Source organism: Telmatherina bonti (assembly GCF_933228915.1).
Source record: "Telmatherina bonti genome assembly, chromosome: 16".
Classification (NCBI taxonomy): domain Eukaryota; kingdom Metazoa; phylum Chordata; class Actinopteri; order Atheriniformes; family Telmatherinidae; genus Telmatherina; species Telmatherina bonti.
Window position 1 is genome coordinate 3393018 of NC_136614.1, and position 23670 is coordinate 3416687.

The 23670-nt window shown below is 46.0% G+C and overlaps 2 protein-coding genes across 3 annotated transcripts in view; one reads left to right on the forward strand and one right to left on the reverse strand.

Annotated features, from left to right (window-relative positions):
- The window catches only part of LOC306767843 (serine/threonine-protein kinase D3-like), a gene marked incomplete at its 3' end in the record, with an annotated part of 422350 nt that extends 420083 nt beyond the window's left edge, over positions 1–2267 (forward strand). Inside the window, exons 17-18 of the mRNA XM_079255977.1 lie at positions 1832–1917; positions 2094–2267. Of these exons, the coding sequence (XP_079112103.1) occupies positions 1832–1917; positions 2094–2267 (260 nt within the window). The remainder of the gene's footprint in view (positions 1–1831; positions 1918–2093) is intronic.
- A 3361-nt stretch (positions 2268–5628) lies between these two features.
- ndufaf7 (NADH:ubiquinone oxidoreductase complex assembly factor 7) overlaps positions 5629–23670 on the reverse strand; it is a 37485-nt gene continuing 19443 nt past the window's right edge. For both annotated transcript variants that reach the window (XM_079255296.1, XM_079255295.1), the window contains 4 exons: positions 20771–20884; positions 20032–20175; positions 6545–6718; positions 5629–6089 (listed from right to left, as the gene is read on the reverse strand). In XM_079255296.1, coding sequence (XP_079111422.1) covers positions 5865–6089; positions 6545–6718; positions 20032–20175; positions 20771–20884 — 657 coding nt within the window. In that variant the 3' untranslated portion in view covers positions 5629–5864. The remainder of the gene's footprint in view (positions 6090–6544; positions 6719–20031; positions 20176–20770; positions 20885–23670) is intronic.

The window sequence follows — 23670 nt, forward strand, 5'->3', positions numbered from 1 at the left end:
AATGGTTACGGGTCCTGATCCAATGGTGACGGGTCCTGATCCAGTCGTGACGGGTCCTGATCCAGTGGTGACGGGTCCTGATCCAACGGTGACGGGTCATGTCGTGATCCAGTGGTGACGCGTCCTGATCCAGTCATGAGGGGTCCTAATCTAGTCGTGACGGGTCCTGATCCAGTTATGAGGGGTCCTGATCCAGTCGTGACGGGTCCTGATCCAGTCGTGACGGGTCCTGATCCAGTCGTGAGGGGTCCTGATCCAGTCGTGACGCGTCCTGATCCAGTGGTGACGCATCCTGATCCAGTAGTGACGCATCCTGATCCAGTGGCAACGGGTCCAGATCCAGTGGTGTCGGGTCCTGATCCAGTGGTGACGTGTCCTGATCCAGTGGTGACACATCTTGATCCAATGGTTACGGGTCCTGATCCAGTGGTGACACATCTTGATCCAATGGTGACGGGTCCTGATCCAGTCGTGAGGGGTCCTGATCCAGTCGTGAGGCGTCCTGATCCAGTCGTGAGGGGTCCTGATCCAGTGGTGTCGGGTCCTGATCCAGTGGTGACGTGTCCTGATCCAGTGGTGACACATCTTGATCCAGTCGTGAGGGGTCCTGATCCAGTCGTGACGGGTCCTGATCCAGTGGTGACGTGTCCTGATCCAGTGGTGACGTGTCCTGATCCAGTGGTGACGTGTCCTGATCCAGTGGTGACGTGTCCTGATCCAGTGGTGACGTGTCCTGATCCAGTGGTGACGTGTCCTGATCCAATGGTGACGGGTCCTGATCCAGTGGTGACGCGTCCTGATCCAGTGGCAACGGGTCCAGATCCAGTGGTGTCGGGTCCTGATCCAGTGGTGACGTGTCCTGATCCAGTGGTGACACATCTTGATCCAGTCGTGAGGGGTCCTGATCCAGTCGTGACGGGTCCTGATCCAGTGGTGACGTGTCCTGATCCAGTGGTGACGGGTCCTGATCCAGTGGTGACGCGTCCTGATCCAGTGGCAACGGGTCCAGATCCAGTGGTGTCGGGTCCTGATCCAGTGGTGACGTGTCCTGATCCAGTGGTGACACATCTTGATCCAGTCGTGAGGGGTCCTGATCCAGTGGTGACGTGTCCTGATCCAGTGGTGACGTGTCCTGATCCAGTGGTGACGTGTCCTGATCCAATGGTGACGGGTCCTGATCCAGTGGTGACGTGTCCTGATCCAGTGGTGACGGGTCCTGATCCAGTGGTGACGTGTCCTCATCCAGTGGTGACGTGTCCTGATCCAGTGGTGACGTGTCCTGATCCAGTGGTGACGTGTCCTGATCCAGTGGTGACTCGTCCTGATCCAGTGGTGAACTTAACCTGACTGACATGTCGTGCAGTTTGGAGCATGGTGCCCGTCAAGACGGTTTGGAAAAACACTTCCCTGCATGTTATCCTTTTTAACGGCAGAATAAAGTTCGGGGACTGATCCAGGAAGTGTCCGATTCGCCTCATTTTGTTTCCTTTGTCATTTGAAAATGCTGAGTCATTAAAACGGCCCGATATTGTTTTCCAAACGTTCGTGAAGCAGGTTGAACCGAGCACCTGATGGAGGCGGTGAGAAAGTACAAAACGGTTTTAATTGAAGACACGGACACCGCTGCCTGCACAACCCACCCTGGTCAGATACCCGCTCTAACCTATCTTCCCTCCTTACCAGTGGATCCCGGGACCACCAGTAGACCCCCGGGACCATCAGTGGACCCTCGGGACCACCACGGGGCGCTGAGAAGGACGTCCTATTTCTGTTTTATATTAGTTACTACCCGGATAACGTGATCTGGACCTTGTTGTGTGGTCTCCGACAGCCAAAGACCTGATCAACAACCTGCTGCAGGTGAAAATGAGGAAGCGTTTCAGCGTGGACAAGTCGCTGAGTCATCCCTGGCTGCAGGTAACCAGCACGGTCCAGGTGGGCCTGGTGAATGAATGATCAGAAATGTGTAAAGCATGATTTATAAACACTGAGCAAATGTCCCACTGTCCCTCTCTACTGTCGATCCCAACGTGACATCATTTCCTGTTTGGACGGTGTCCCTAACCCCGTCCTTTGATTGTGTCTCCTTGCAGGACTACCACACCTGGCTGGACCTCCGGGAGTTCGAGACACGGCAAGGCAAGCGCTACATCACGCACGAGAGTGACGACGCCCGCTGGGAGGAGTATGCCGACGAGCAGGGTCTGCAGTTCCCGAACCACTTCGTCGTGTCCCCCAACCTGGACGACATGGACGAGGACCCCTAGACAGCCCTGCCGGGTCCACGTGGAGAGCTGTAGTCATGGAGGAGGACAGCTTTGTACCCAGAACTGAACTTTCGTTACCAGAACTGGACCTTGGTCCCTTTAACTGGACCTTGGTCCTTGACATCGACCTTTGTCCCCAGACCTTGACCTTCGTCTTTAGAACCCGGACCTTTGTCTCCAGAACTGGACATTGGTCCCCAAAACTGGACCCTGGTCCCAAAATTGGACCGTGGTCCCCAGAACTGGACCTTAGTCCTAGACATCAACCTTCGTCCTTAGACCTGGACCTTTGTGACTAGACCTGGATCATTGTCCACAAAACTAGACTTTTGTTTCCAGAACTGGACCTTGGTCCCTTGAACTGGACCTTGGTCCTTGACATGGACCTTCGTCCTTAGACCTGGACTTTTGTCCCCAGACCTTGACCTTCGTCTTTAGACCTGGGCCTTGGTCCCCAGAACTGGACCTTTGTGTCTACAACTGGACCTTGGTCCTTAGACCTGGATCTTTGTCCCCAGAACTGGACCTTTGTGTCTACAACTGGACCTTGGTCCTTAGACCTGGATCTTTGTCCCCAGAACTGGACTTTTGTCCCCAGACCTTGATCTTTGTCTTTAGACCTGGACCTTGGTCCTAGAACTGGACTTTTGTCCCCAAAACTGGACCGCGGTCCCCAGAACTGGACCTTGGTCCTAGACATCAACCTTCGTCCTTAGACCTGGACCTTTGTCCCCAGACCTAGACTTTTGTCCTTAGACCTGGACCTTTTTTCTTAGACCTGGACTTTTGTCCCCAGAACTGGACCTTTGTCTTCAGAACTGCACCTTTGTCCCCAGAACTGGACCTCTGTCCCCAAAACTGGACTTTCGTTTCCAGAACTCGACCTTGGTCCTTGACATGGACCTTCGTTCCTAGACCTGTATTTTTGTTTCCAGAACTGGAGCTCGGTCTCTAGACCTGAACCTTCGTCTTCAGAACTGCACCTTTGTCCCCATAACTGAACCTTTGTCCCCAGGACTAAACCTTCATCTTTAGACCTTGACCTTGGCCACCGGCGGACAAACCTGACGGCGGCTCTGAGGCCCCGCCCAGTTTTAGGTGGATCCCATCCTCTACTTCTTGGACTGGAGGAAACTGGGGTAATTTGTCGAGTGAACTGGAAAGTTTCGTGTTTTTGTGAAAGAAGCGAAGAACATCTGATCCTTAGAATTCATCACAACTTTTCATATTTTTACAAGAAATGTTTAGTCCTGTAAAAAAAATATTAAATCTGATGTTGTGTGTGTTCATAACTAAATTTACAGAAAATGATTCACCATGGTGATTTACTCTGGTAAGACAGGAACCAGCTTCCTAGTCTGGAAAACCTCTCAGACAAAATCCAGCTTCTGGTCCGGTAGACCAACAGAGAGATGAAGCAGTATGTCTTCAGGTCTTTTCTATTCTATTCTACAGTCATTTGGACACTTTTATCCAAAGCGATTTACATCTGAGTGAGAACACAAAGCAGGAAATCAAACAGTAGAGGACATCGTAGGAAGGTGCTGGTGGACTCTCCAGTTGGACGCAGGTCCTTCCAGGAAGTGCTGCTGGCTTCTTTTTATTTTGTTTGTTTGTTTTTCTTCCTTCACACCCCACAATATTATGTTAAAATACAAAGAATTAATATAATGTTTGTTGCAAAGAACTGGGCTAAGTTGTCCAACTTTCCAACAAATACAGCTAAACTAAGTGTTGAAGTTCTCCTTGAAGAGCTGAGTCTTCAGCTTGCCAGTGAAGTCTGAAGTCTGATTAGCAGCGGAGTGACATGAGCTGAGTCGTGTGTTCTGTCAGGTACGTCTGATTCTCTTGATGTTGTAGAGAGCACATCGGCAGGTACGGACAACCGAGGCAACATGGACCTTAAAGGTCAGCTGGTCATCCACCATGACACCCAGATTCCAGGCAGCAGACGTAGGAACAAGTGTGACAGAGTGGAGCTTCACACGTATCTGCGGAGGTAAGGAAGGATTGGCTGGACAGACAATGAGCTCTGTCTTGGACAGATTGAGCTGAAGGAGGCGATCCTTCATCCATGCAGAGATATCAGCAAGGCAAGCTGATATTCTCAGTGAGACAGATAGGTCTTACTGGTGAACATCAGCTGATGGAGGCAAACAAACATCCTGACAAAAAACTACAAAAACATTTCCAAAACTATTCCGTTTATTTCAAGGAAAAGATCTCCATGTCTGGTAACGCCACCTGTCAATCACCCGTCACTTCAGCTGTCAGTCAACCTGTCAATCACCCGTCTCTACCTGTCTCTACACCTGATGCACAGATCCACGTTTTGGGAGTTCCGATCCGATCCGAAACTTGAATATCTGCGGATACCGATATTTGCCGATACCAGACCTGTTTATGTGAACATTATTGTGACGATGGTTATTACTGCTGTTATAACTGTGTCAAATTTCATGAGGTTGTAATAAATGACCCGTCCTTTCTGAAGTTACCTCACCAATACAAATATAATAACATTACAGATCTTACAATTCCAACAGGTTTTATTCTGATTCGACACATTTTACCTAAATACAACTATAAATGTGTGGTTTAGGAACAAAGATCCAGCTTTTAGTGCCGTGTTCCTCATCGCATGTGGCTCTCTGACTCTTGCCTTGCGGCTCGTGAAGCAGCCTCTGGCTTTCTGAAAATGCATCTAAACAAGTCATAATGATCCTCAACGCTGCAGTTCTCTCCACTAACAAGAGCTGCTTGCAGAAACTCTGCTGTCCTAACGGCCCTAACTGACCCTGTCAGAGTTGCCAGTTCTGGCTGATTTCAGCTGCAGCGAACTCCACCAAAGAGCTGCTCCGTCGGTAGCTCCGTATATATAATGAAAAAGAAACGCCCACATTCTGGAGGCATTACTGTATTTTCACCACATACTGTTGCATAAGAACGCCATTACTCCGTGCAATATTTAGAATAACTATTCCTTGCGAAAAAGCTGAATGTTACTGATTTGGCAACGTAGCAGGATACGTAGCGTGGGAACGCTGGTTTTTGGGAAAGGGGGGCGGCCTCTCTTGTCTTAGTATATTGAGTGCAGCTCTTGTTGAATTAAAAGTGAGGATCACTGCTTTAGTGGAACTAAAAAATGTCACATTTTAACATTCAAGGCTTTTATTTCTTTTAAAACACGTCCGAAGCATCAAACACGTCTGTGCTAGCTGGACTAGTGTGGTATCGGTTGTGGTGTTGGTACGAGTCTGGGTATTAGTACGAGTACACACACTTATCGGTATCTGTGCATCCCTACCTGTCAGCCACCTGTCAGTCATTGAAGAGCACGAGAACCTGAATTCTGGCTGAATTAAGTGTAAAACCAAAGAAGATCAAAGTAGAACCTTTAAACATGGATCGGTTCCCGTCCAGACGGGGATCTTGTGGCAGCTGATGACGTTCTCTTATTTCAGTGGAACGTGAACGAACAAGTTGAAGGAAAAGGCGGGGCCTCACCTTTTCTTTCTGAATAAGAATTTATTTTCATGTGGATGAAAACTGAACAGGTCCATGGAGGTTTTCCAGCTGAGGAATAATGGCGTCCCGTCAGGAGAAGCTGAGCTCGGAGAACCCGGCCACTGGCAGCGGCGCCGGACTCCTCTTCCTCTCCAGCTTCAGCCCAGCTGGGCGACTGGGCCTGGAGAGGCGGCTGGGATGCAGCAGGCTGAAGAAGTGGAAGCGGTGGCCCATCTTTGCAGGGTCAGTCAGCATGTTATAGCTGCTGATCAACTGCCTCCTGGTGGACGGATCGGTGCAGTTCCTCAGCAGGACCTGCAGAGCAGCACAGACCCTGCAAACTCTGCTGATCACCGTTTCGTCACGTTTTATAAAAGGCATGCTGAACATGACAAAATGATGATCAACAAGTATTCTGAACCTTCCTGCTCCTGCCTGCTGGTGCCTGCTAGCTGGTAACTAGTACCTGGTAGCTAGTAACAAGCAGCTAGAAGCTAGTAACTAGTAACTGCTAGCTGGTAACTAGTACCTGGTAGCTAGTAAGACGCAGCTAGTATCTGGAAACTAGTAACTACTAGCTGTAAGCTAGTAACTAGAAGCTAGCAGCTAGTAAGTGGCATGTTATGCTAGCTAGTAGTCATCAGCTAGTAGCTGATAGCTAGGAGGGGAACACTGTCCCAGTGTTAAAACTGGACGAAACAGGCAGCTAAACAACATGAAACCACTTCCTGGGACAGAAATTGAGACGTCAGATCCGTGAAAACACTCACCTGCATCCGGGCATCGATGCCCATGTTCTTCAGGAATGTCCTCTGACTGACAGGTCCCAGACAAGTTACACTCCCTCCAGCCATCCGCCGCAGGTAGCTGAAGTCCACGTCAGCGGTGAGGTCAGCTGACCCTGGACTGGAAAGGACATCATGGAGCTGGTGTTCTTTAAAGCCCTGAAGAGGAAACATTCACTGGTTAATATACTGATGTAAACACGTCTGAGGAGGTTCATCTCCATCCCTACAGACTAAACAGTCTAACACCGATGAACATCAAGGAGTCTAAGCTGCGCCCAGACCAAGTCCAAAATGAGTCAACACTGAATGCAGACCGAGTCCAGATCAAGAACAGATTAAAGACAAGTGTAAGAAAACGTGGAGGAGACAAGCAGATGAAGATAAGGACTCATGTCTGTTTGTTATGACTAAAAGATATAAACTGCTTTACTTGTGCCTACATATCTGTTAACTCATACCTGTTAGATACTGGCTACTAGCTCCTATCAAGTAGCTCTTACCTGTTAGATACTGGCTACTTGCTCCTATCTGTTAACTCCTACCTGTTAGATACTGGCTACTAGCTCCTATCTGTTAACTCCTACCTGTTAGATACTGGCTACTAGCTCCTATCAAGTAGCTCTTACCTGTTAGATACTGGCTACTAGCTCCTATCTGTTAACTCCTACCTGTTAGATACTGGCTACTTGCTCCTATCTGTTAACTCCTACCTGTTAGATACTTGCTACTAGCTCCTATCAAGTAGCTCTTACCTGTTAGATACTGGCTACTAGCTCCTATCTGTTAACTCTTACCTGTTAGATACTGGCTACTTGCTCCTATCTGTTAACTCCTACCTGTTAGATACTGGCTACTAGCTCCTATCAAGTAGCTCTTACCTGTTAGATACTGGCTACTAGCTCCTATCTGTTAACTCCTACCTGTTAGATACTGGCTACTAGCTCCTATCTGTTAACTCCTACCTGTTAGATACTGGCTACTAGCTCCTATCAAGTAGCTCTTACCTGTTAGATACTGGCTACTAGCTCCTATCTGTTAACTCCTACCTGTTAGATACTGGCTACTAGCTCCTATCAAGTAGCTCTTACCTGTTAGATACTGGCTACTAGCTCCTATCTGTTAACTCCTACCTGTTAGATACTGGCTACTAGCTCCTATCAAGTAGCTCTTACCTGTTAGATACTGGCTACTAGCTCCTATCTGTTAACTCCTACCTGCTAGATACTGGCTACTAGCTCCTATCAAGTAGCTCTTACCTGTTAGATACTGGCTACTAGCTCCTATCTGTTAACTCATACCTGTTAGTTACTGGCTACTTGCTCCTATCTGTTAACTCCTACCTGTTAGATACTGGCTACTAGCTCCTATCAAGTAGCTCTTACCTGTTAGATACTGGCTACTTGCTCCTATCTGTTAACTCCTACCTGTTAGATACTGGCTACTAGCTCCTATCTGTTAACTCCTACCTGTTAGATACTGGCTACTAGCTCCTATCAAGTAGCTCTTACCTGTTAGATACTGGCTACTAGCTCCTATCTGTTAACTCCTACCTGTTAGATACTGGCTACTTGCTCCTATCTGTTAACTCCTACCTGTTAGATACTGGCTACTAGCTCCTATCAAGTAGCTCTTACCTGTTAGATACTGGCTACTAGCTCCTATCTGTTAACTCTTACCTGTTAGATACTGGCTACTTGCTCCTATCTGTTAACTCCTACCTGTTAGATACTGGCTACTAGCTCCTATCAAGTAGCTCTTACCTGTTAGATACTGGCTACTAGCTCCTATCTGTTAACTCCTACCTGTTAGATACTGGCTACTAGCTCCTATCTGTTAACTCCTACCTGTTAGATACTGGCTACTAGCTCCTATCAAGTAGCTCTTACCTGTTAGATACTGGCTACTAGCTCCTATCTGTTAACTCCTACCTGTTAGATACTGGCTACTAGCTCCTATCAAGTAGCTCTTACCTGTTAGATACTGGCTACTAGCTCCTATCTGTTAACTCTTACCTGTTAGATACTGGCTACTTGCTCCTATCTGTTAACTCCTACCTGTTAGATACTGGCTACTAGCTCCTATCAAGTAGCTCTTACCTGTTAGATACTGGCTACTAGCTCCTATCTGTTAACTCCTACCTGTTAGATACTGGCTACTAGCTCCTATCTGTTAACTCCTACCTGTTAGATACTGGCTACTAGCTCCTATCAAGTAGCTCTTACCTGTTAGATACTGGCTACTAGCTCCTATCTGTTAACTCCTACCTGTTAGATACTGGCTACTAGCTCCTATCAAGTAGCTCTTACCTGTTAGATACTGGCTACTAGCTCCTATCTGTTAACTCCTACCTGCTAGATAATGGCTACTTGCTCCTATCTGTTAACTCCTACCTGTTACATACTGGCTACTTGCTCCTATCAAGTAGCTCTTACCTGTTAGATACTGGCTACTAGCTCCTATCTGTTAACTCCTACCTGTTAGATACTGGCTACTAGCTCCTATCAAGTAGCTCTTACCTGTTAGATACTGGCTACTAGCTCCTATCTGTTAACTCCTACCTGTTAGATACTGGCTACTAGCTCCTATCAAGTAGCTCTTACCTGTTAGATACTGGCTACTAGCTCCTATCTGTTAACTCCTACCTGCTAGATACTGGCTACTAGCTCCTATCAAGTAGCTCTTACCTGTTAGATACTGGCTACTAGCTCCTATCTGTTAACTCATACCTGTTAGTTACTGGCTACTTGCTCCTATCTGTTAACTCCTACCTGTTAGATACTGGCTACTAGCTCCTATCAAGTAGCTCTTACCTGTTAGATACTGGCTACTTGCTCCTATCTGTTAACTCCTACCTGTTAGATACTGGCTACTAGCTCCTATCTGTTAACTCCTACCTGTTAGATACTGGCTACTAGCTCCTATCAAGTAGCTCTTACCTGTTAGATACTGGCTACTAGCTCCTATCTGTTAACTCCTACCTGTTAGATACTGGCTACTTGCTCCTATCTGTTAACTCCTACCTGTTAGATACTGGCTACTAGCTCCTATCAAGTAGCTCTTACCTGTTAGATACTGGCTACTAGCTCCTATCTGTTAACTCTTACCTGTTAGATACTGGCTACTTGCTCCTATCTGTTAACTCCTACCTGTTAGATACTGGCTACTAGCTCCTATCAAGTAGCTCTTACCTGTTAGATACTGGCTACTAGCTCCTATCTGTTAACTCCTACCTGTTAGATACTGGCTACTAGCTCCTATCTGTTAACTCCTACCTGTTAGATACTGGCTTCTAGCTCCTATCAAGTAGCTGTTACCTGTTAGATACTGGCTACTAGCTCCTATCTGTTAACTCCTACCTGTTACATACTGGCTACTAGCTCCTATCAAGTAGCTCTTACCTGTTAGATACTGGCTACTAGCTCCTATCTGTTAACTCCTACCTGCTAGATACTGGCTACTTGCTCCTATCTGTTAACTCCTACCTGTTACATACTGGCTACTTGCTCCTATCAAGTAGCTCTTACCTGTTAGATACTGGCTACTAGCTCCTATCTGTTAACTCCTACCTGTTAGATACTGGCTACTAGCTCCTATCAAGTAGCTCTTACCTGTTAGATACTGGCTACTAGCTCCTATCTGTTAACTCCTACCTGTTAGATACTGGCTACTAGCTCCTATCAAGTAGCTCTTACCTGTTAGATACTGGCTACTAGCTCCTATCTGTTAACTCCTACCTGCTAGATACTGGCTACTAGCTCCTATCAAGTAGCTCTTACCTGTTAGATACTGGCTACTAGCTCCTATCCGTTAACTCCTACCTGTTAGATACTGGCTCCTAGCTCCTATCAAGTAGCTCTTACCTGTTAGATACTGGCTACTAGCTCCTATCTGTTAACTCCTACCTGTTAGATACTGGCTACTAGCTCCTATCAAGTAGCTCTTACCTGTTAGATACTGACTACTAGCTCCTATCTGTTAACTCCTACCTGCTAGATACTGGCTACTAGCTCCTATCAAGTAGCTCTTACCTGTTAGATACTGGCTCCTAGCTGCTATCTGTTAACTCTTACCTGCTAGATACTGGCTCCTAGCTCCTATCAAGTAGCTCTTACCTGTTAGATACTGGCTACTAGCTCCTATCTGCTAACTCCTACCTGCTAGTTACTGACGACTAGCTCCTATCTGTTATCTCCTATCAGGTAATTACCGGCTACTAGCTATTATCTGCTAACGCCTACCTGCTAGTGGCTACAAGCTCCTATCTCCTAACTCCGGGGCGGCTGTAGCTCAGGAGCAAGAGCAGTTGTCCTTCAACTGGTAAGTTGGGGGATCGATTCCAGGCTTCCCCTGAAATGCCGAAGTGTCCTAGGGCAAGACACTGAACCCCAAACTGCCCCCCAATGTGCCTATCGGGGTATGAGTGTGTTGAGTGAGTGTGTGTGTGAATGGGTGAATATGACAAGTAGTGTAAAGCGCTTTGAGTGGTCTGTATGACTAGAAAAGCGCTATAGAAGTACAAGTCCATTTACCATTTACCATTTAACTCCGACCAGCAAGTTACTGGCTACTAACTCCTATCTGTTAACTCCAACCTTCTAGTTACTGGCTACTAGCTTCTATCTCTTCTGTCTCCTACCTGCTAGTTACTGGTTTGTCGCTCCTATCCGCTAGTTCCTATTTGTTAACTCCTACCAACTAGTTACTGGCTACTAGCTCATATCAGCTAGCTCCTATCTGCTAACTCCTACCTGCTAGATACTGGCAACTAGCTCCTATCTGCTAGGTCCTACCTGCTAGTTACTGGCTGCTAGCTTCTATCTGTTAACTCCTACCTGCAAATACTGGCTACTATCTCCTATCAGCTAGCTCCTACCTGCTAGTGGCTACTAGCTCATCTCAGCTAGCTCCTATCTGTTAACTACAACCTGCTTGTTACTGACTACTAGCTCCTATCTGTTAACTCCTGCCTGTTAGATACTGGCTACTTGCTCCTATCTGTTAACTCCTACCTGTTAGATACTGGCTACTAGCTCCTATCTGTTAACTCCTACCTGTTAGATACTGGCTACTAGCTCCTATCAAGTAGCTCTTACCTGTTAGATACTGGCTACTAGCTCCTATCTGTTAACTCTTACCTGTTAGATACTGGCTACTTGCTCCTATCTGTTAACTCCTACCTGTTACATACTGGCTACTTGCTCCTATCAAGTAGCTCTTACCTGTTAGATACTGGCTACTAGCTCCTATCTGTTAACTCCTACCTGTTAGATACTGGCTACTAGCTCCTATCAAGTAGCTCTTACCTGTTAGATACTGGCTACTAGCTCCTATCTGTTAACTCCTACCTGTTAGATACTGGCTACTAGCTCCTATCAAGTAGCTCTTACCTGTTAGATACTGGCTACTAGCTCCTATCTGTTAACTCCTACCTGCTAGATACTGGCTACTAGCTCCTATCAAGTAGCTCTTACCTGTTAGATACTGGCTACTAGCTCCTATCTGTTAACTCATACCTGTTAGATACTGGCTACTTGCTCCTATCTGTTAACTCCTACCTGTTAGATACTGGCTACTAGCTCCTATCAAGTAGCTCTTACCTGTTAGATACTGGCTACTTGCTCCTATCTGTTAACTCCTACCTGTTAGATACTGGCTACTAGCTCCTATCTGTTAACTCCTACCTGTTAGATACTGGCTACTAGCTCCTATCAAGTAGCTCTTACCTGTTAGATACTGGCTACTAGCTCCTATCTGTTAACTCCTACCTGTTAGATACTGGCTACTTGCTCCTATCTGTTAACTCCTACCTGTTAGATACTGGCTACTAGCTCCTATCAAGTAGCTCTTACCTGTTAGATACTGGCTACTTGCTCCTATCTGTTAACTCCTACCTGTTAGATACTGGCTACTAGCTCCTATCTGTTAACTCCTACCTGTTAGATACTGGCTACTAGCTCCTATCAAGTAGCTCTTACCTGTTAGATACTGGCTACTAGCTCCTATCTGTTAACTCCTACCTGTTAGATACTGGCTACTTGCTCCTATCTGTTAACTCCTACCTGTTAGATACTGGCTACTAGCTCCTATCAAGTAGCTCTTACCTGTTAGATACTGGCTACTAGCTCCTATCTGTTAACTCCTACCTGTTAGATACTGGCTACTAGCTCCTATCTGTTAACTCCTACCTGTTAGATACTGGCTACTAGCTCCTATCAAGTAGCTCTTACCTGTTAGATACTGGCTACTAGCTCCTATCTGTTAACTCCTACCTGTTACATACTGGCTACTAGCTCCTATCAAGTAGCTCTTACCTGTTAGATACTGGCTACTAGCTCCTATCTGTTAACTCCTACCTGCTAGATACTGGCTACTTGCTCCTATCTGTTAACTCCTACCTGTTACATACTGGCTACTTGCTCCTATCAAGTAGCTCTTACCTGTTAGATACTGGCTACTAGCTCCTATCTGTTAACTCCTACCTGTTAGATACTGGCTCCTAGCTCCTATCAAGTAGCTCTTACCTGTTAGATACTGGCTACTTGCTCCTATCTGTTAACTCCTACCTGTTAGATACTGGCTACTAGCTCCTATCAAGTAGCTCTTACCTGTTAGATACTGACTACTAGCTCCTATCTGTTAACTCCTACCTGCTAGATACTGGCTACTAGCTCCTATCAAGTAGCTCTTACCTGTTAGATACTGGCTCCTAGCTGCTATCTGTTAACTCTTACCTGCTAGATACTGGCTCCTAGCTCCTATCAAGTAGCTCTTACCTGTTAGATACTGGCTACTAGCTCCTATCTGCTAACTCCTACCTGCTAGTTACTGACGACTAGCTCCTATCTGTTATCTCCTATCAGGTAATTACCGGCTACTAGCTATTATCTGCTAACGCCTACCTGCTAGTGGCTACAAGCTCCTATCTCCTAACTCCGGGGCGGCTGTAGCTCAGGAGCAAGAGCAGTTGTCCTTCAACTGGTAAGTTGGGGGATCGATTCCAGGCTTCCCCTGAAATGCCGAAGTGTCCTAGGGCAAGACACTGAACCGCAAACTGCCCCCCAATGTGCCTATCGGGGTATGAGTGTGTTGAGTGAGTGTGTGTGTGAATGGGTGAATGTGACAAGTAGTGTAAAGCGCTTTGAGTGGTCTGTATGACTAGAAAAGCGCTATAGAAGTACAAGTCCATTTACCATTTACCATTTAACTCCGACCAGCAAGTTACTGGCTACTAACTCCTATCTGTTAACTCCAACCTTCTAGTTACTGGCTACTAGCTTCTATCTCTTCTGTCTCCTACCTGCTAGTTACTGGTTAGTCGCTCCTATCCGCTAGTTCCTATTTGTTAACTCCTACCAACTAGTTACTGGCTACTAGCTCATATCAGCTAGCTCCTATCTGCTAACTCCTACCTGCTAGATACTGGCAACTAGCTCCTATCTGCTAGGTCCTACCTGCTAGTTACTGGCTGCTAGCTTCTATCTGTTAACTCCTACCTGCAAATACTGGCTACTATCTCCTATCAGCTAGCTCCTACCTGCTAGTGGCTACTAGCTCATCTCAGCTAGCTCCTATCTGTTAACTACAACCTGCTTGTTACTGATTACTAGCTCCTATCTGTTAACTCCTACCTGTTAGATACTGGCTACTAGCTCCTATCTGTTAACTCTTACCTGTTAGATACTGACTACTAGCTCCTATCTGTTAACTCCTACCTGTTAGATACTGACTACTAGCTCTATCTGTTAACTCCTACCTGTTAGATACTGGCTACTAGCTCCTATCAAGTAGCTCTTACCTGTTAGATACTGGCTACTAGCTCCTATCTGTTAACTCCTACCTGTTAGATACTGGCTACTAGCTCCTATCAAGTAGCTCTTACCTGTTAGATACTGGCTACTAGCTCCTATCTGTTAACTCCTACCTGTTAGATACTGGCTACTAGCTCCTATCTGTTAACTCCTACCTGTTAGATACTGGCTACTAGCTCCTATCTGTTAACTCCTACCTGTTAGATACTGACTACTAGCTCCTATCTGTTAACTCCTACCTGTTAGATACTGACTACTAGCTCCTATCTGTTAACTCCTACCTGTTAGATACTGACTACTAGCTCCTATCTGTTAACTCCTACCTGTTAGATACTGACTACTAGCTCCTATCTGTTAACTCCTACCTGTTAGATACTGGCTACTAGCTCCTATCTGTTAACTCCTACCTGTTAGATACTGACTATTAGCTCCTATCTGTTAACTCCTACCTGTTAGATACTGGCTACTAGCTCCTATCTGTTAACTCCTACCTGTTAGATACTGACTACTAGCTCCTATCTGTTAACTCCTACCTGTTAGATACTGGCTACTAGCTCCCATCTGTTAACTCCTACCTGTTAGATACTGGCTACTAGCTCCTATCTGTTAACTCCTACCTGTTAGATACTGACTACTAGCTCCTATCTGTTAACTCCTACCTGTTAGATACTGACTACTAGCTCCTAGCTGTTAACTCCTACCTGTTAGATACTGACTACTAGCTCCTATCTGTTAACTCCTACCTGTTAGATACTGGCTACTAGCTCCTATCTGTTAACTCCTACCTGTTAGATACTGACTATTAGCTCCTATCTGTTAACTCCTACCTGTTAGATACTGGCTACTAGCTCCTATCTGTTAACTCCTACCTGTTAGATACTGACTACTAGCTCCTATCTGTTAACTCCTACCTGTTAGATACTGGCTACTAGCTCCCATCTGTTAACTCCTACCTGTTAGATACTGGCTACTAGCTCCTATCTCTTCTGTCTCCTACCTGCTAGTTACTGGTTTGTCGCTCCTATCCGCTAGTTCCTATTTGTTAACTCCTACCAACTAGTTACTGGCTACTAGCTCATATCAGCTAGCTCCTATCTGCTAACTCCTACCTGCTAGATACTGGCAACTAGCTCCTATCTGCTAGGTCCTACCTGCTAGTTACTGGCTGCTAGCTTCTATCTGTTAACTCCTACCTGCAAATACTGGCTACTATCTCCTATCAGCTAGCTCCTACCTGCTAGTGGCTACTAGCTCATCTCAGCTAGCTCCTATCTGTTAACTACAACCTGCTTGTTACTGACTACTAGCTCCTATCTGTTAACTCCTGCCTGTTAGATACTGGCTACTAGCTCCTATCTGTTAACTCCTACCTGTTAGATACTGGCTACTAGCTCCTATCAAGTAGCTCTTACCTGTTAGATACTGGCTACTAGCTCCTATCTGTTAACTCTTACCTGTTAGATACTGGCTACTTGCTCCTATCTGTTAACTGCTACCTGTTACATACTGGCTACTTGCTCCTATCAAGTAGCTCTTACCTGTTAGATACTGGCTACTAGCTCCTATCTGTTAACTCCTACCTGTTAGATACTGGCTACTAGCTCCTATCAAGTAGCTCTTACCTGTTAGATACTGGCTACTAGCTCCTATCTGTTAACTCCTACCTGTTAGATACTGGCTACTAGCTCCTATCAAGTAGCTCTTACCTGTTAGATACTGGCTACTAGCTCCTATCTGTTAACTCCTACCTGCTAGATACTGGCTACTAGCTCCTATCAAGTAGCTCTTACCTGTTAGATACTGGCTACTAGCTCCTATCTGTTAACTCATACCTGTTAGATACTGGCTACTTGCTCCTATCTGTTAACTCCTACCTGTTAGATACTGGCTACTAGCTCCTATCAAGTAGCTCTTACCTGTTAGATACTGGCTACTTGCTCCTATCTGTTAACTCCTACCTGTTAGATACTGGCTACTAGCTCCTATCTGTTAACTCCTACCTGTTAGATACTGGCTACTAGCTCCTATCAAGTAGCTCTTACCTGTTAGATACTGGCTACTAGCTCCTATCTGTTAACTCCTACCTGTTAGATACTGGCTACTTGCTCCTATCTGTTAACTCCTACCTGTTAGATACTGGCTACTAGCTCCTATCAAGTAGCTCTTACCTGTTAGATACTGGCTACTTGCTCCTATCTGTTAACTCCTACCTGTTAGATACTGGCTACTAGCTCCTATCTGTTAACTCCTACCTGTTAGATACTGGCTACTAGCTCCTATCAAGTAGCTCTTACCTGTTAGATACTGGCTACTAGCTCCTATCTGTTAACTCCTACCTGTTAGATACTGGCTACTTGCTCCTATCTGTTAACTCCTACCTGTTAGATACTGGCTACTAGCTCCTATCAAGTAGCTCTTACCTGTTAGATACTGGCTACTAGCTCCTATCTGTTAACTCCTACCTGTTAGATACTGGCTACTAGCTCCTATCTGTTAACTCCTACCTGTTAGATACTGGCTACTAGCTCCTATCAAGTAGCTCTTACCTGTTAGATACTGGCTACTAGCTCCTATCTGTTAACTCCTACCTGTTACATACTGGCTACTAGCTCCTATCAAGTAGCTCTTACCTGTTAGATACTGGCTACTAGCTCCTATCTGTTAACTCCTACCTGCTAGATACTGGCTACTTGCTCCTATCTGTTAACTCCTACCTGTTACATACTGGCTACTTGCTCCTATCAAGTAGCTCTTACCTGTTAGATACTGGCTACTAGCTCCTATCTGTTAACTCCTACCTGTTAGATACTGGCTCCTAGCTCCTATCAAGTAGCTCTTACCTGTTAGATACTGGCTACTTGCTCCTATCTGTTAACTCCTACCTGTTAGATACTGGCTACTTGCTCCTATCTGTTAACTCCTACCTGTTAGATACTGGCTACTAGCTCCTATCAAGTAGCTCTTACCTGTTAGATACTGACTACTAGCTCCTATCTGTTAACTCCTACCTGCTAGATACTGGCTACTAGCTCCTATCAAGTAGCTCTTACCTGTTAGATACTGGCTCCTAGCTGCTATCTGTTAACTCTTACCTGCTAGATACTGGCTCCTAGCTCCTATCAAGTAGCTCTTACCTGTTAGATACTGGCTACTAGCTCCTATCTGCTAACTCCTACCTGCTAGTTACTGACGACTAGCTCCTATCTGTTATCTCCTATCAGGTAATTACCGGCTACTAGCTATTATCTGCTAACGCCTACCTGCTAGTGGCTACAAGCTCCTATCTCCTAACTCCGGGGCGGCTGTAGCTCAGGAGCAAGAGCAGTTGTCCTTCAACTGGTAAGTTGGGGGATCGATTCCAGGCTTCCCCTGAAATGCCGAAGTGTCCTAGGGCAAGACACTGAACCGCAAACTGCCCCCCAATGTGCCTATCGGGGTATGAGTGTGTTGAGTGAGTGTGTGTGTGAATGGGTGAATGTGACAAGTAGTGTAAAGCGCTTTGAGTGGTCTGTATGACTAGAAAAGCGCTATAGAAGTACAAGTCCATTTACCATTTACCATTTAACTCCGACCAGCAAGTTACTGGCTACTAACTCCTATCTGTTAACTCCAACCTTCTAGTTACTGGCTACTAGCTTCTATCTCTTCTGTCTCCTACCTGCTAGTTACTGGTTAGTCGCTCCTATCCGCTAGTTCCTATTTGTTAACTCCTACCAACTAGTTACTGGCTACTAGCTCATATCAGCTAGCTCCTATCTGCTAACTCCTACCTGCTAGATACTGGCAACTAGCTCCTATCTGCTAGGTCCTACCTGCTAGTTACTGGCTGCTAGCTTCTATCTGTTAACTCCTACCTGCAAATACTGGCTACTATCTCCTATCAGCTAGCTCCTACCTGCTAGTGGCTACTAGCTCATCTCAGCTAGCTCCTATCTGTTAACTACAACCTGCTTGTTACTGACTACTAGCTCCTATCTGTTAACTCCTACCTGTTAGATACTGGCTACTAGCTCCTATCTGTTAACTCTTACCTGTTAGATACTGACTACTAGCTCCTATCTGTTAACTCCTACCTGTTAGATACTGACTACTAGCTCTATCTGTTAACTCCTACCTGTTAGATACTGGCTACTAGCTCCTATCTGTTAACTCCTACCTGTTAGATACTGGCTACTAGCTCCTATCAAGTAGCTCTTACCTGTTAGATACTGGCTACTAGCTCCTATCTGTTAACTCCTACCTGTTAGATACTGGCTACTAGCTCCTATCTGTTAACTCCTACCTGTTAGATACTGGCTACTAGCTCCTATCTGTTAACTCCTACCTGTTAGATACTGACTACTAGCTCCTATCTGTTAACTCCTACCTGTTAGATACTGACTACTAGCTCCTATCTGTTAACTCCTACCTGTTAGATACTGACTACTAGCTCCTATCTGTTAACTCCTACCTGTTAGATACTGACTACTAGCTCCTATCTGTTAACTCCTACCTGTTAGATACTGACTACTAGCTCCTATCTGTTAACTCCTACCTGTTAGATACTGGCTACTAGCTCCTATCTGTTAACTCCTACCTGTTAGATACTGGCTACTAGCTCCTATCTGTTAACTCCTACCTGTTAGATACTGACTATTAGCTCCTATCTGTTAACTCCTACCTGTTAGATACTGGCTACTAGCTCCTATCTGTTAACTCCTACCTGTTAGATACTGACTACTAGCTCCTATCTGTTAACTCCTACCTGTTAGATACTGGCTACTAGCTCCCATCTGTTAACTCCTACCTGTTAGATACTGGCTACTAGCTCCTATCTGTTAACTCCTACCTGTTAGATACTGACTACTAGCTCCTATCTGTTAACTCCTACCTGTTAGATACTGACTACTAGCTCCTAGCTGTTAACTCCTACCTGTTAGATACTGACTACTAGCTCCTATCTGTTAACTCCTACCTGTTAGATACTGGCTACTAGCTCCTATCTGTTAACTCCTACCTGTTAGATACTGACTATTAGCTCCTATCTGTTAACTCCTACCTGTTAGATACTGGCTACTAGCTCCTATCTGTTAACTCCTACCTGTTAGATACTGACTACTAGCTCCTATCTGTTAACTCCTACCTGTTAGATACTGGCTACTAGCTCCCATCTGTTAACTGCTACCTGTTAGATACTGGCTACTAGCTCCTATCTGTTAACTCCTACCTGTTAGATACTGACTATTAGTTCCTATCTGTTAACTCCTACCTGTTAGATACTGGCTACTAGCTCCTATCTGTTAACTCCTACCTGTTAGATACTGGCTACTAGCTCCTATCTGTTAACTCCTACCTGTTAGATACTGGCTACTAGCTCCTATCTGTTAACTCCTACCTGTTAGATACTGACTACTAGCTCCTATCTGTTAACTCCTACCTGTTAGATACTGACTACTAGCTCCTATCTGTTAACTCCAACCAGCTAATTACTGGCTACTAGCTTCTATCTGCTAGCTACCGGCTACTAGCATCTATCTGCTACCTATCGGCTACTAGCTGCTACCTGTAAGCTACTGGCTAATAATTCCGATCTGCTAATATTGTAGAACTGGTCTTAGTTTTTCATCCGACATCAGAATGAAAGTAAAAAACAAAGCTGTGGGACACGGAGAGTCATTGTACCCTGAATGTGTCCATCTTGGTTCCATCATGTCCGTAGTCGGCGATCAGAGCTGCGCCGCTGTCCTGTGTGATTCGCCGGGCGAGCTGCTGGACAATGACTCCACCCTCTGCACACACCTCCACATGGTCCCGCCTTTCATCTGCCTGCCAACACAAAGAGCAAAATGTGTCAATCATACTGGCCATGACCTGAAAATGGAACGGAATTTTTCAGATCATCATCGTGCCGAGGAGACTGAACTGAACGTAAAGGTCACCTCGGGGTCATAGAGACTTTTACTGGCACCACCTTTGCTTAGCAAGGCATCAGAGCAATAAAAAATTGGTCCATAACTCAAAAACAAGTCGGGCAACAATCTCAGTGAATGTGGGGCTGAGTTGTCTCTGACGGCTTCATATTAGGGAGACCAAAGGTCAACCTATCCAGACAGAAACCGATGGACGTGTAAACTACCTATATCACAACACTGTCCACTGGGGACAGATATGAGGCGCCACGGCTGGATGAAGCAGCTCTCAGGGCGCCTCCAACCGCAGACTCAAAATGTGGAGAAACTGAAGACAGCGTGAGGAGCTGAGGTTAGAAGACAGCAGCGGTACCTCAACATGTTGCTGTAGCAACCGTTCACTGTTAATTTAGACATGAAAAATATCAGACTTGTTCTGATTCTTTATCGTTTTATCTGGAATGTAAAGACTGATTCAAACCTCAACAGCTGGGTCATGTGATCAGGTTTACCTGTACAAGGATGGATGAGGCCAGAGTCGGAGACGGAGACACAACGAAGCGCAGAGCGTCCGGCTTGTCTGGGTCCACGTCCACCATCACCTCCCTCCAGCCTTTATCTGTCCTCTGCACACAGCAGACACACAGGGCTGAAACACCTGGACAGGTAGGAGGAGGACAAAACACCTGGACAGGTAGGAATAGGACAAAACACCTGGACAGGTAGAAGGAGGACATAACACCTGGACAGGTAGGAGGAGGACAAAACACCTGGACAGGTAGGAATAGGACAAAACACCTGCACAGGTAGGAATAGGACAAAACACCTGGACAGGTAAGAGGAGGACAAAACACCTGGACAGGTAGGAGGACGAAAAAACACCTGGACATGTAGGAATAGAACAAAACAACTGGACAGGTAGGACGAGGACAAAAAAAATGGACAGGTAGGAGGAGGACAAAACACCTGAACAGGTAGGAATATGACAAAACACCTGGACAGTTAGGAGGAGGACAAAACATCTGGACATGTAGGAGTGGGACAAAACACATGGACAGGTAGGAATATGACAAAACACCTGGACAGGAAGGAGGAGGACAAAACACCTGAACAGTTAGGAGGAGGACAAAACATCTGGACATGTAGGAGTGGGACAAAACACCTGGACATGTAGGAGTGGGACAAAACACATGGACAGGTAGGCGAAGGACAGAACACCTGGACAGGTAGGAGGAGGACAAAACACCTGGACAGGTAGGCGGAGGACAGAACACCTGGACAGGTAGGAGGAGGACAAAACACCAGGACAGGCAGAAGGAGGACAAAACATCTGGACAGGTAGGAGGAGGACAAAAAAATGGACAGGTAGGAGGAGGACAAAAAAATGGACAGGCAGGAGGAGGACCAAACACCTGGACAGGTAGGAGGAGGACAAAACACCTGGACATGTAGGAGGAGGACAAAACACCAGGACAGGCAGAAGGAGGACAAAACATCTGGAAAGGTAGGAGGAGGACAAAAAAATGGACAGGTAGGAGGAGGACAAAAAAATGGACAGGTAGGAGGAGGACAAAAAAAATGGACAGGTAGGAGAAGGACAAAACACATGGACAGGAAGGAGGATGACAAAACACCAGGACAGGTAGGAGCAGGACAAAACACCTGGACAGGAAGGAGCAGGACAAAACACCTGGACAGGTAGGAGGAGGACAAAACACCTGGACAGGTAGGAATAGGACAAAACACCTGGACAGGTAGAAGGAGGACAAAACACCTGGACAGGTAGGAGCAGGACAAAACACCTGGACAGGTAGGAGGAGGACAAAACACCTGGACAGGTAGGAATAGGACAAAACACCTGGACAGGTAAGAGGAGGACAAAACACCTGGACAGGTAGGAGCAGGACAAAACACCTGGACAGGTAGGAATAGGACAAAACACCTGGACAGGTAAGAGGAGGACAAAACACCTGGACATGTAGGAATAGAACAAAACAACTGGACAGGTAGGACGAGGACAAAAAAAATGGACAGGTAGGAGGGGGACAAAACACCTGAACAGGTAGGAATAGGACAAAACACCTGAACAGGTAGGAATAGGACAAAACACCTGGACAGGTAGGAATAGGACAAAACACCTGGACAGGTAGGAGGACGAAAAAACACCTGGACATGTAGGAATAGAACAAAACAACTGGACAGGTAGGACGAGGACAAAAAAAATGGACAGGTAGGAGGAGGACAAAACACTTGAACAGGTAGGAATATGACAAAACACCTGGACAGTTAGGAGGAGGACAAAACATCTGGACATGTAGGAGTGGGACAAAACACATGGACAGGTAGGAGGAGGACAGAACACCTGGACAGGTAGGAGGAGGACAAAACACCTGGACATGTAGGAGTGGGACAAAACACATGGACAGGTAGGAGGAGGACAGAACACCTGGACAGGTAGGAGGAGGAATAAACACCTGGACAGGTAGGAGGACAAAACACCTGGACATGTAGGAGGAGGACAAAACACCAGGACAGGCAGAAGGAGGACAAAACATCTGGACAGGTAGGAGGAGGACAAAAAAATGGACAGGTAGGAGGAGGACAAAAAAATGGACAGGTAGGAGGAGGACAAAAAAAATGGACAGGTAGGAGAAGGACAAAACACATGGACAGGAAGGAGGATGACAAAACACCAGGACAGGTAGGAGCAGGACAAAACACCTGGACAGGTAGGAGCAGGACAAAACACCTGGACAGGAAGGAGGAGGACAAAACACCAGGACAGGTAGAAGGAGGACAAAACACCTGGACAGGTAGGAGCAGGACAAAACACCTGGACAGGTAGGAGGAGGACAAAACACCTGGACAGGTAGGAATAGGACAAAACACCTGGACAGGTAGGAATAGGACAAAACACCTGGACAGGTAAGAGGAGGACAAAACACCTGGACAGGTAGGAATAGGACAAAACACCTGGACAGGTAGGAATAGGACAAAACACCTGGACAGGTAAGAGGAGGACAAAACACCTGGACATGTAGGAATAGAACAAAACAACTGGACAGGTAGGACGAGGACAAAAAAAATGGACAGGTAGGAGGAGGACAAAACACCTGGACAGGTAGGAATAGGACAAAACAACTGGACAGGTATGAGGAGGACAAAACACCTGGACAGGTAGAAGGAGGACAAAACACCTGGACAGGTAGGAGCAGGACAAAACACCTGGACAGGTAGGAATAGGACAAAACACCTGGACAGGTAGGAATAAGACAAAACACCTGGAAAGGTAGGAATAGGACAAAACACCTGGACAGGTAGGAATAGGACAAAACACCTGGACATGTAGGAATAGAACAAAACAACTGGACAGGTAGGACGAGGACAAAAAAAATGGACAGGTAGGAGGAGG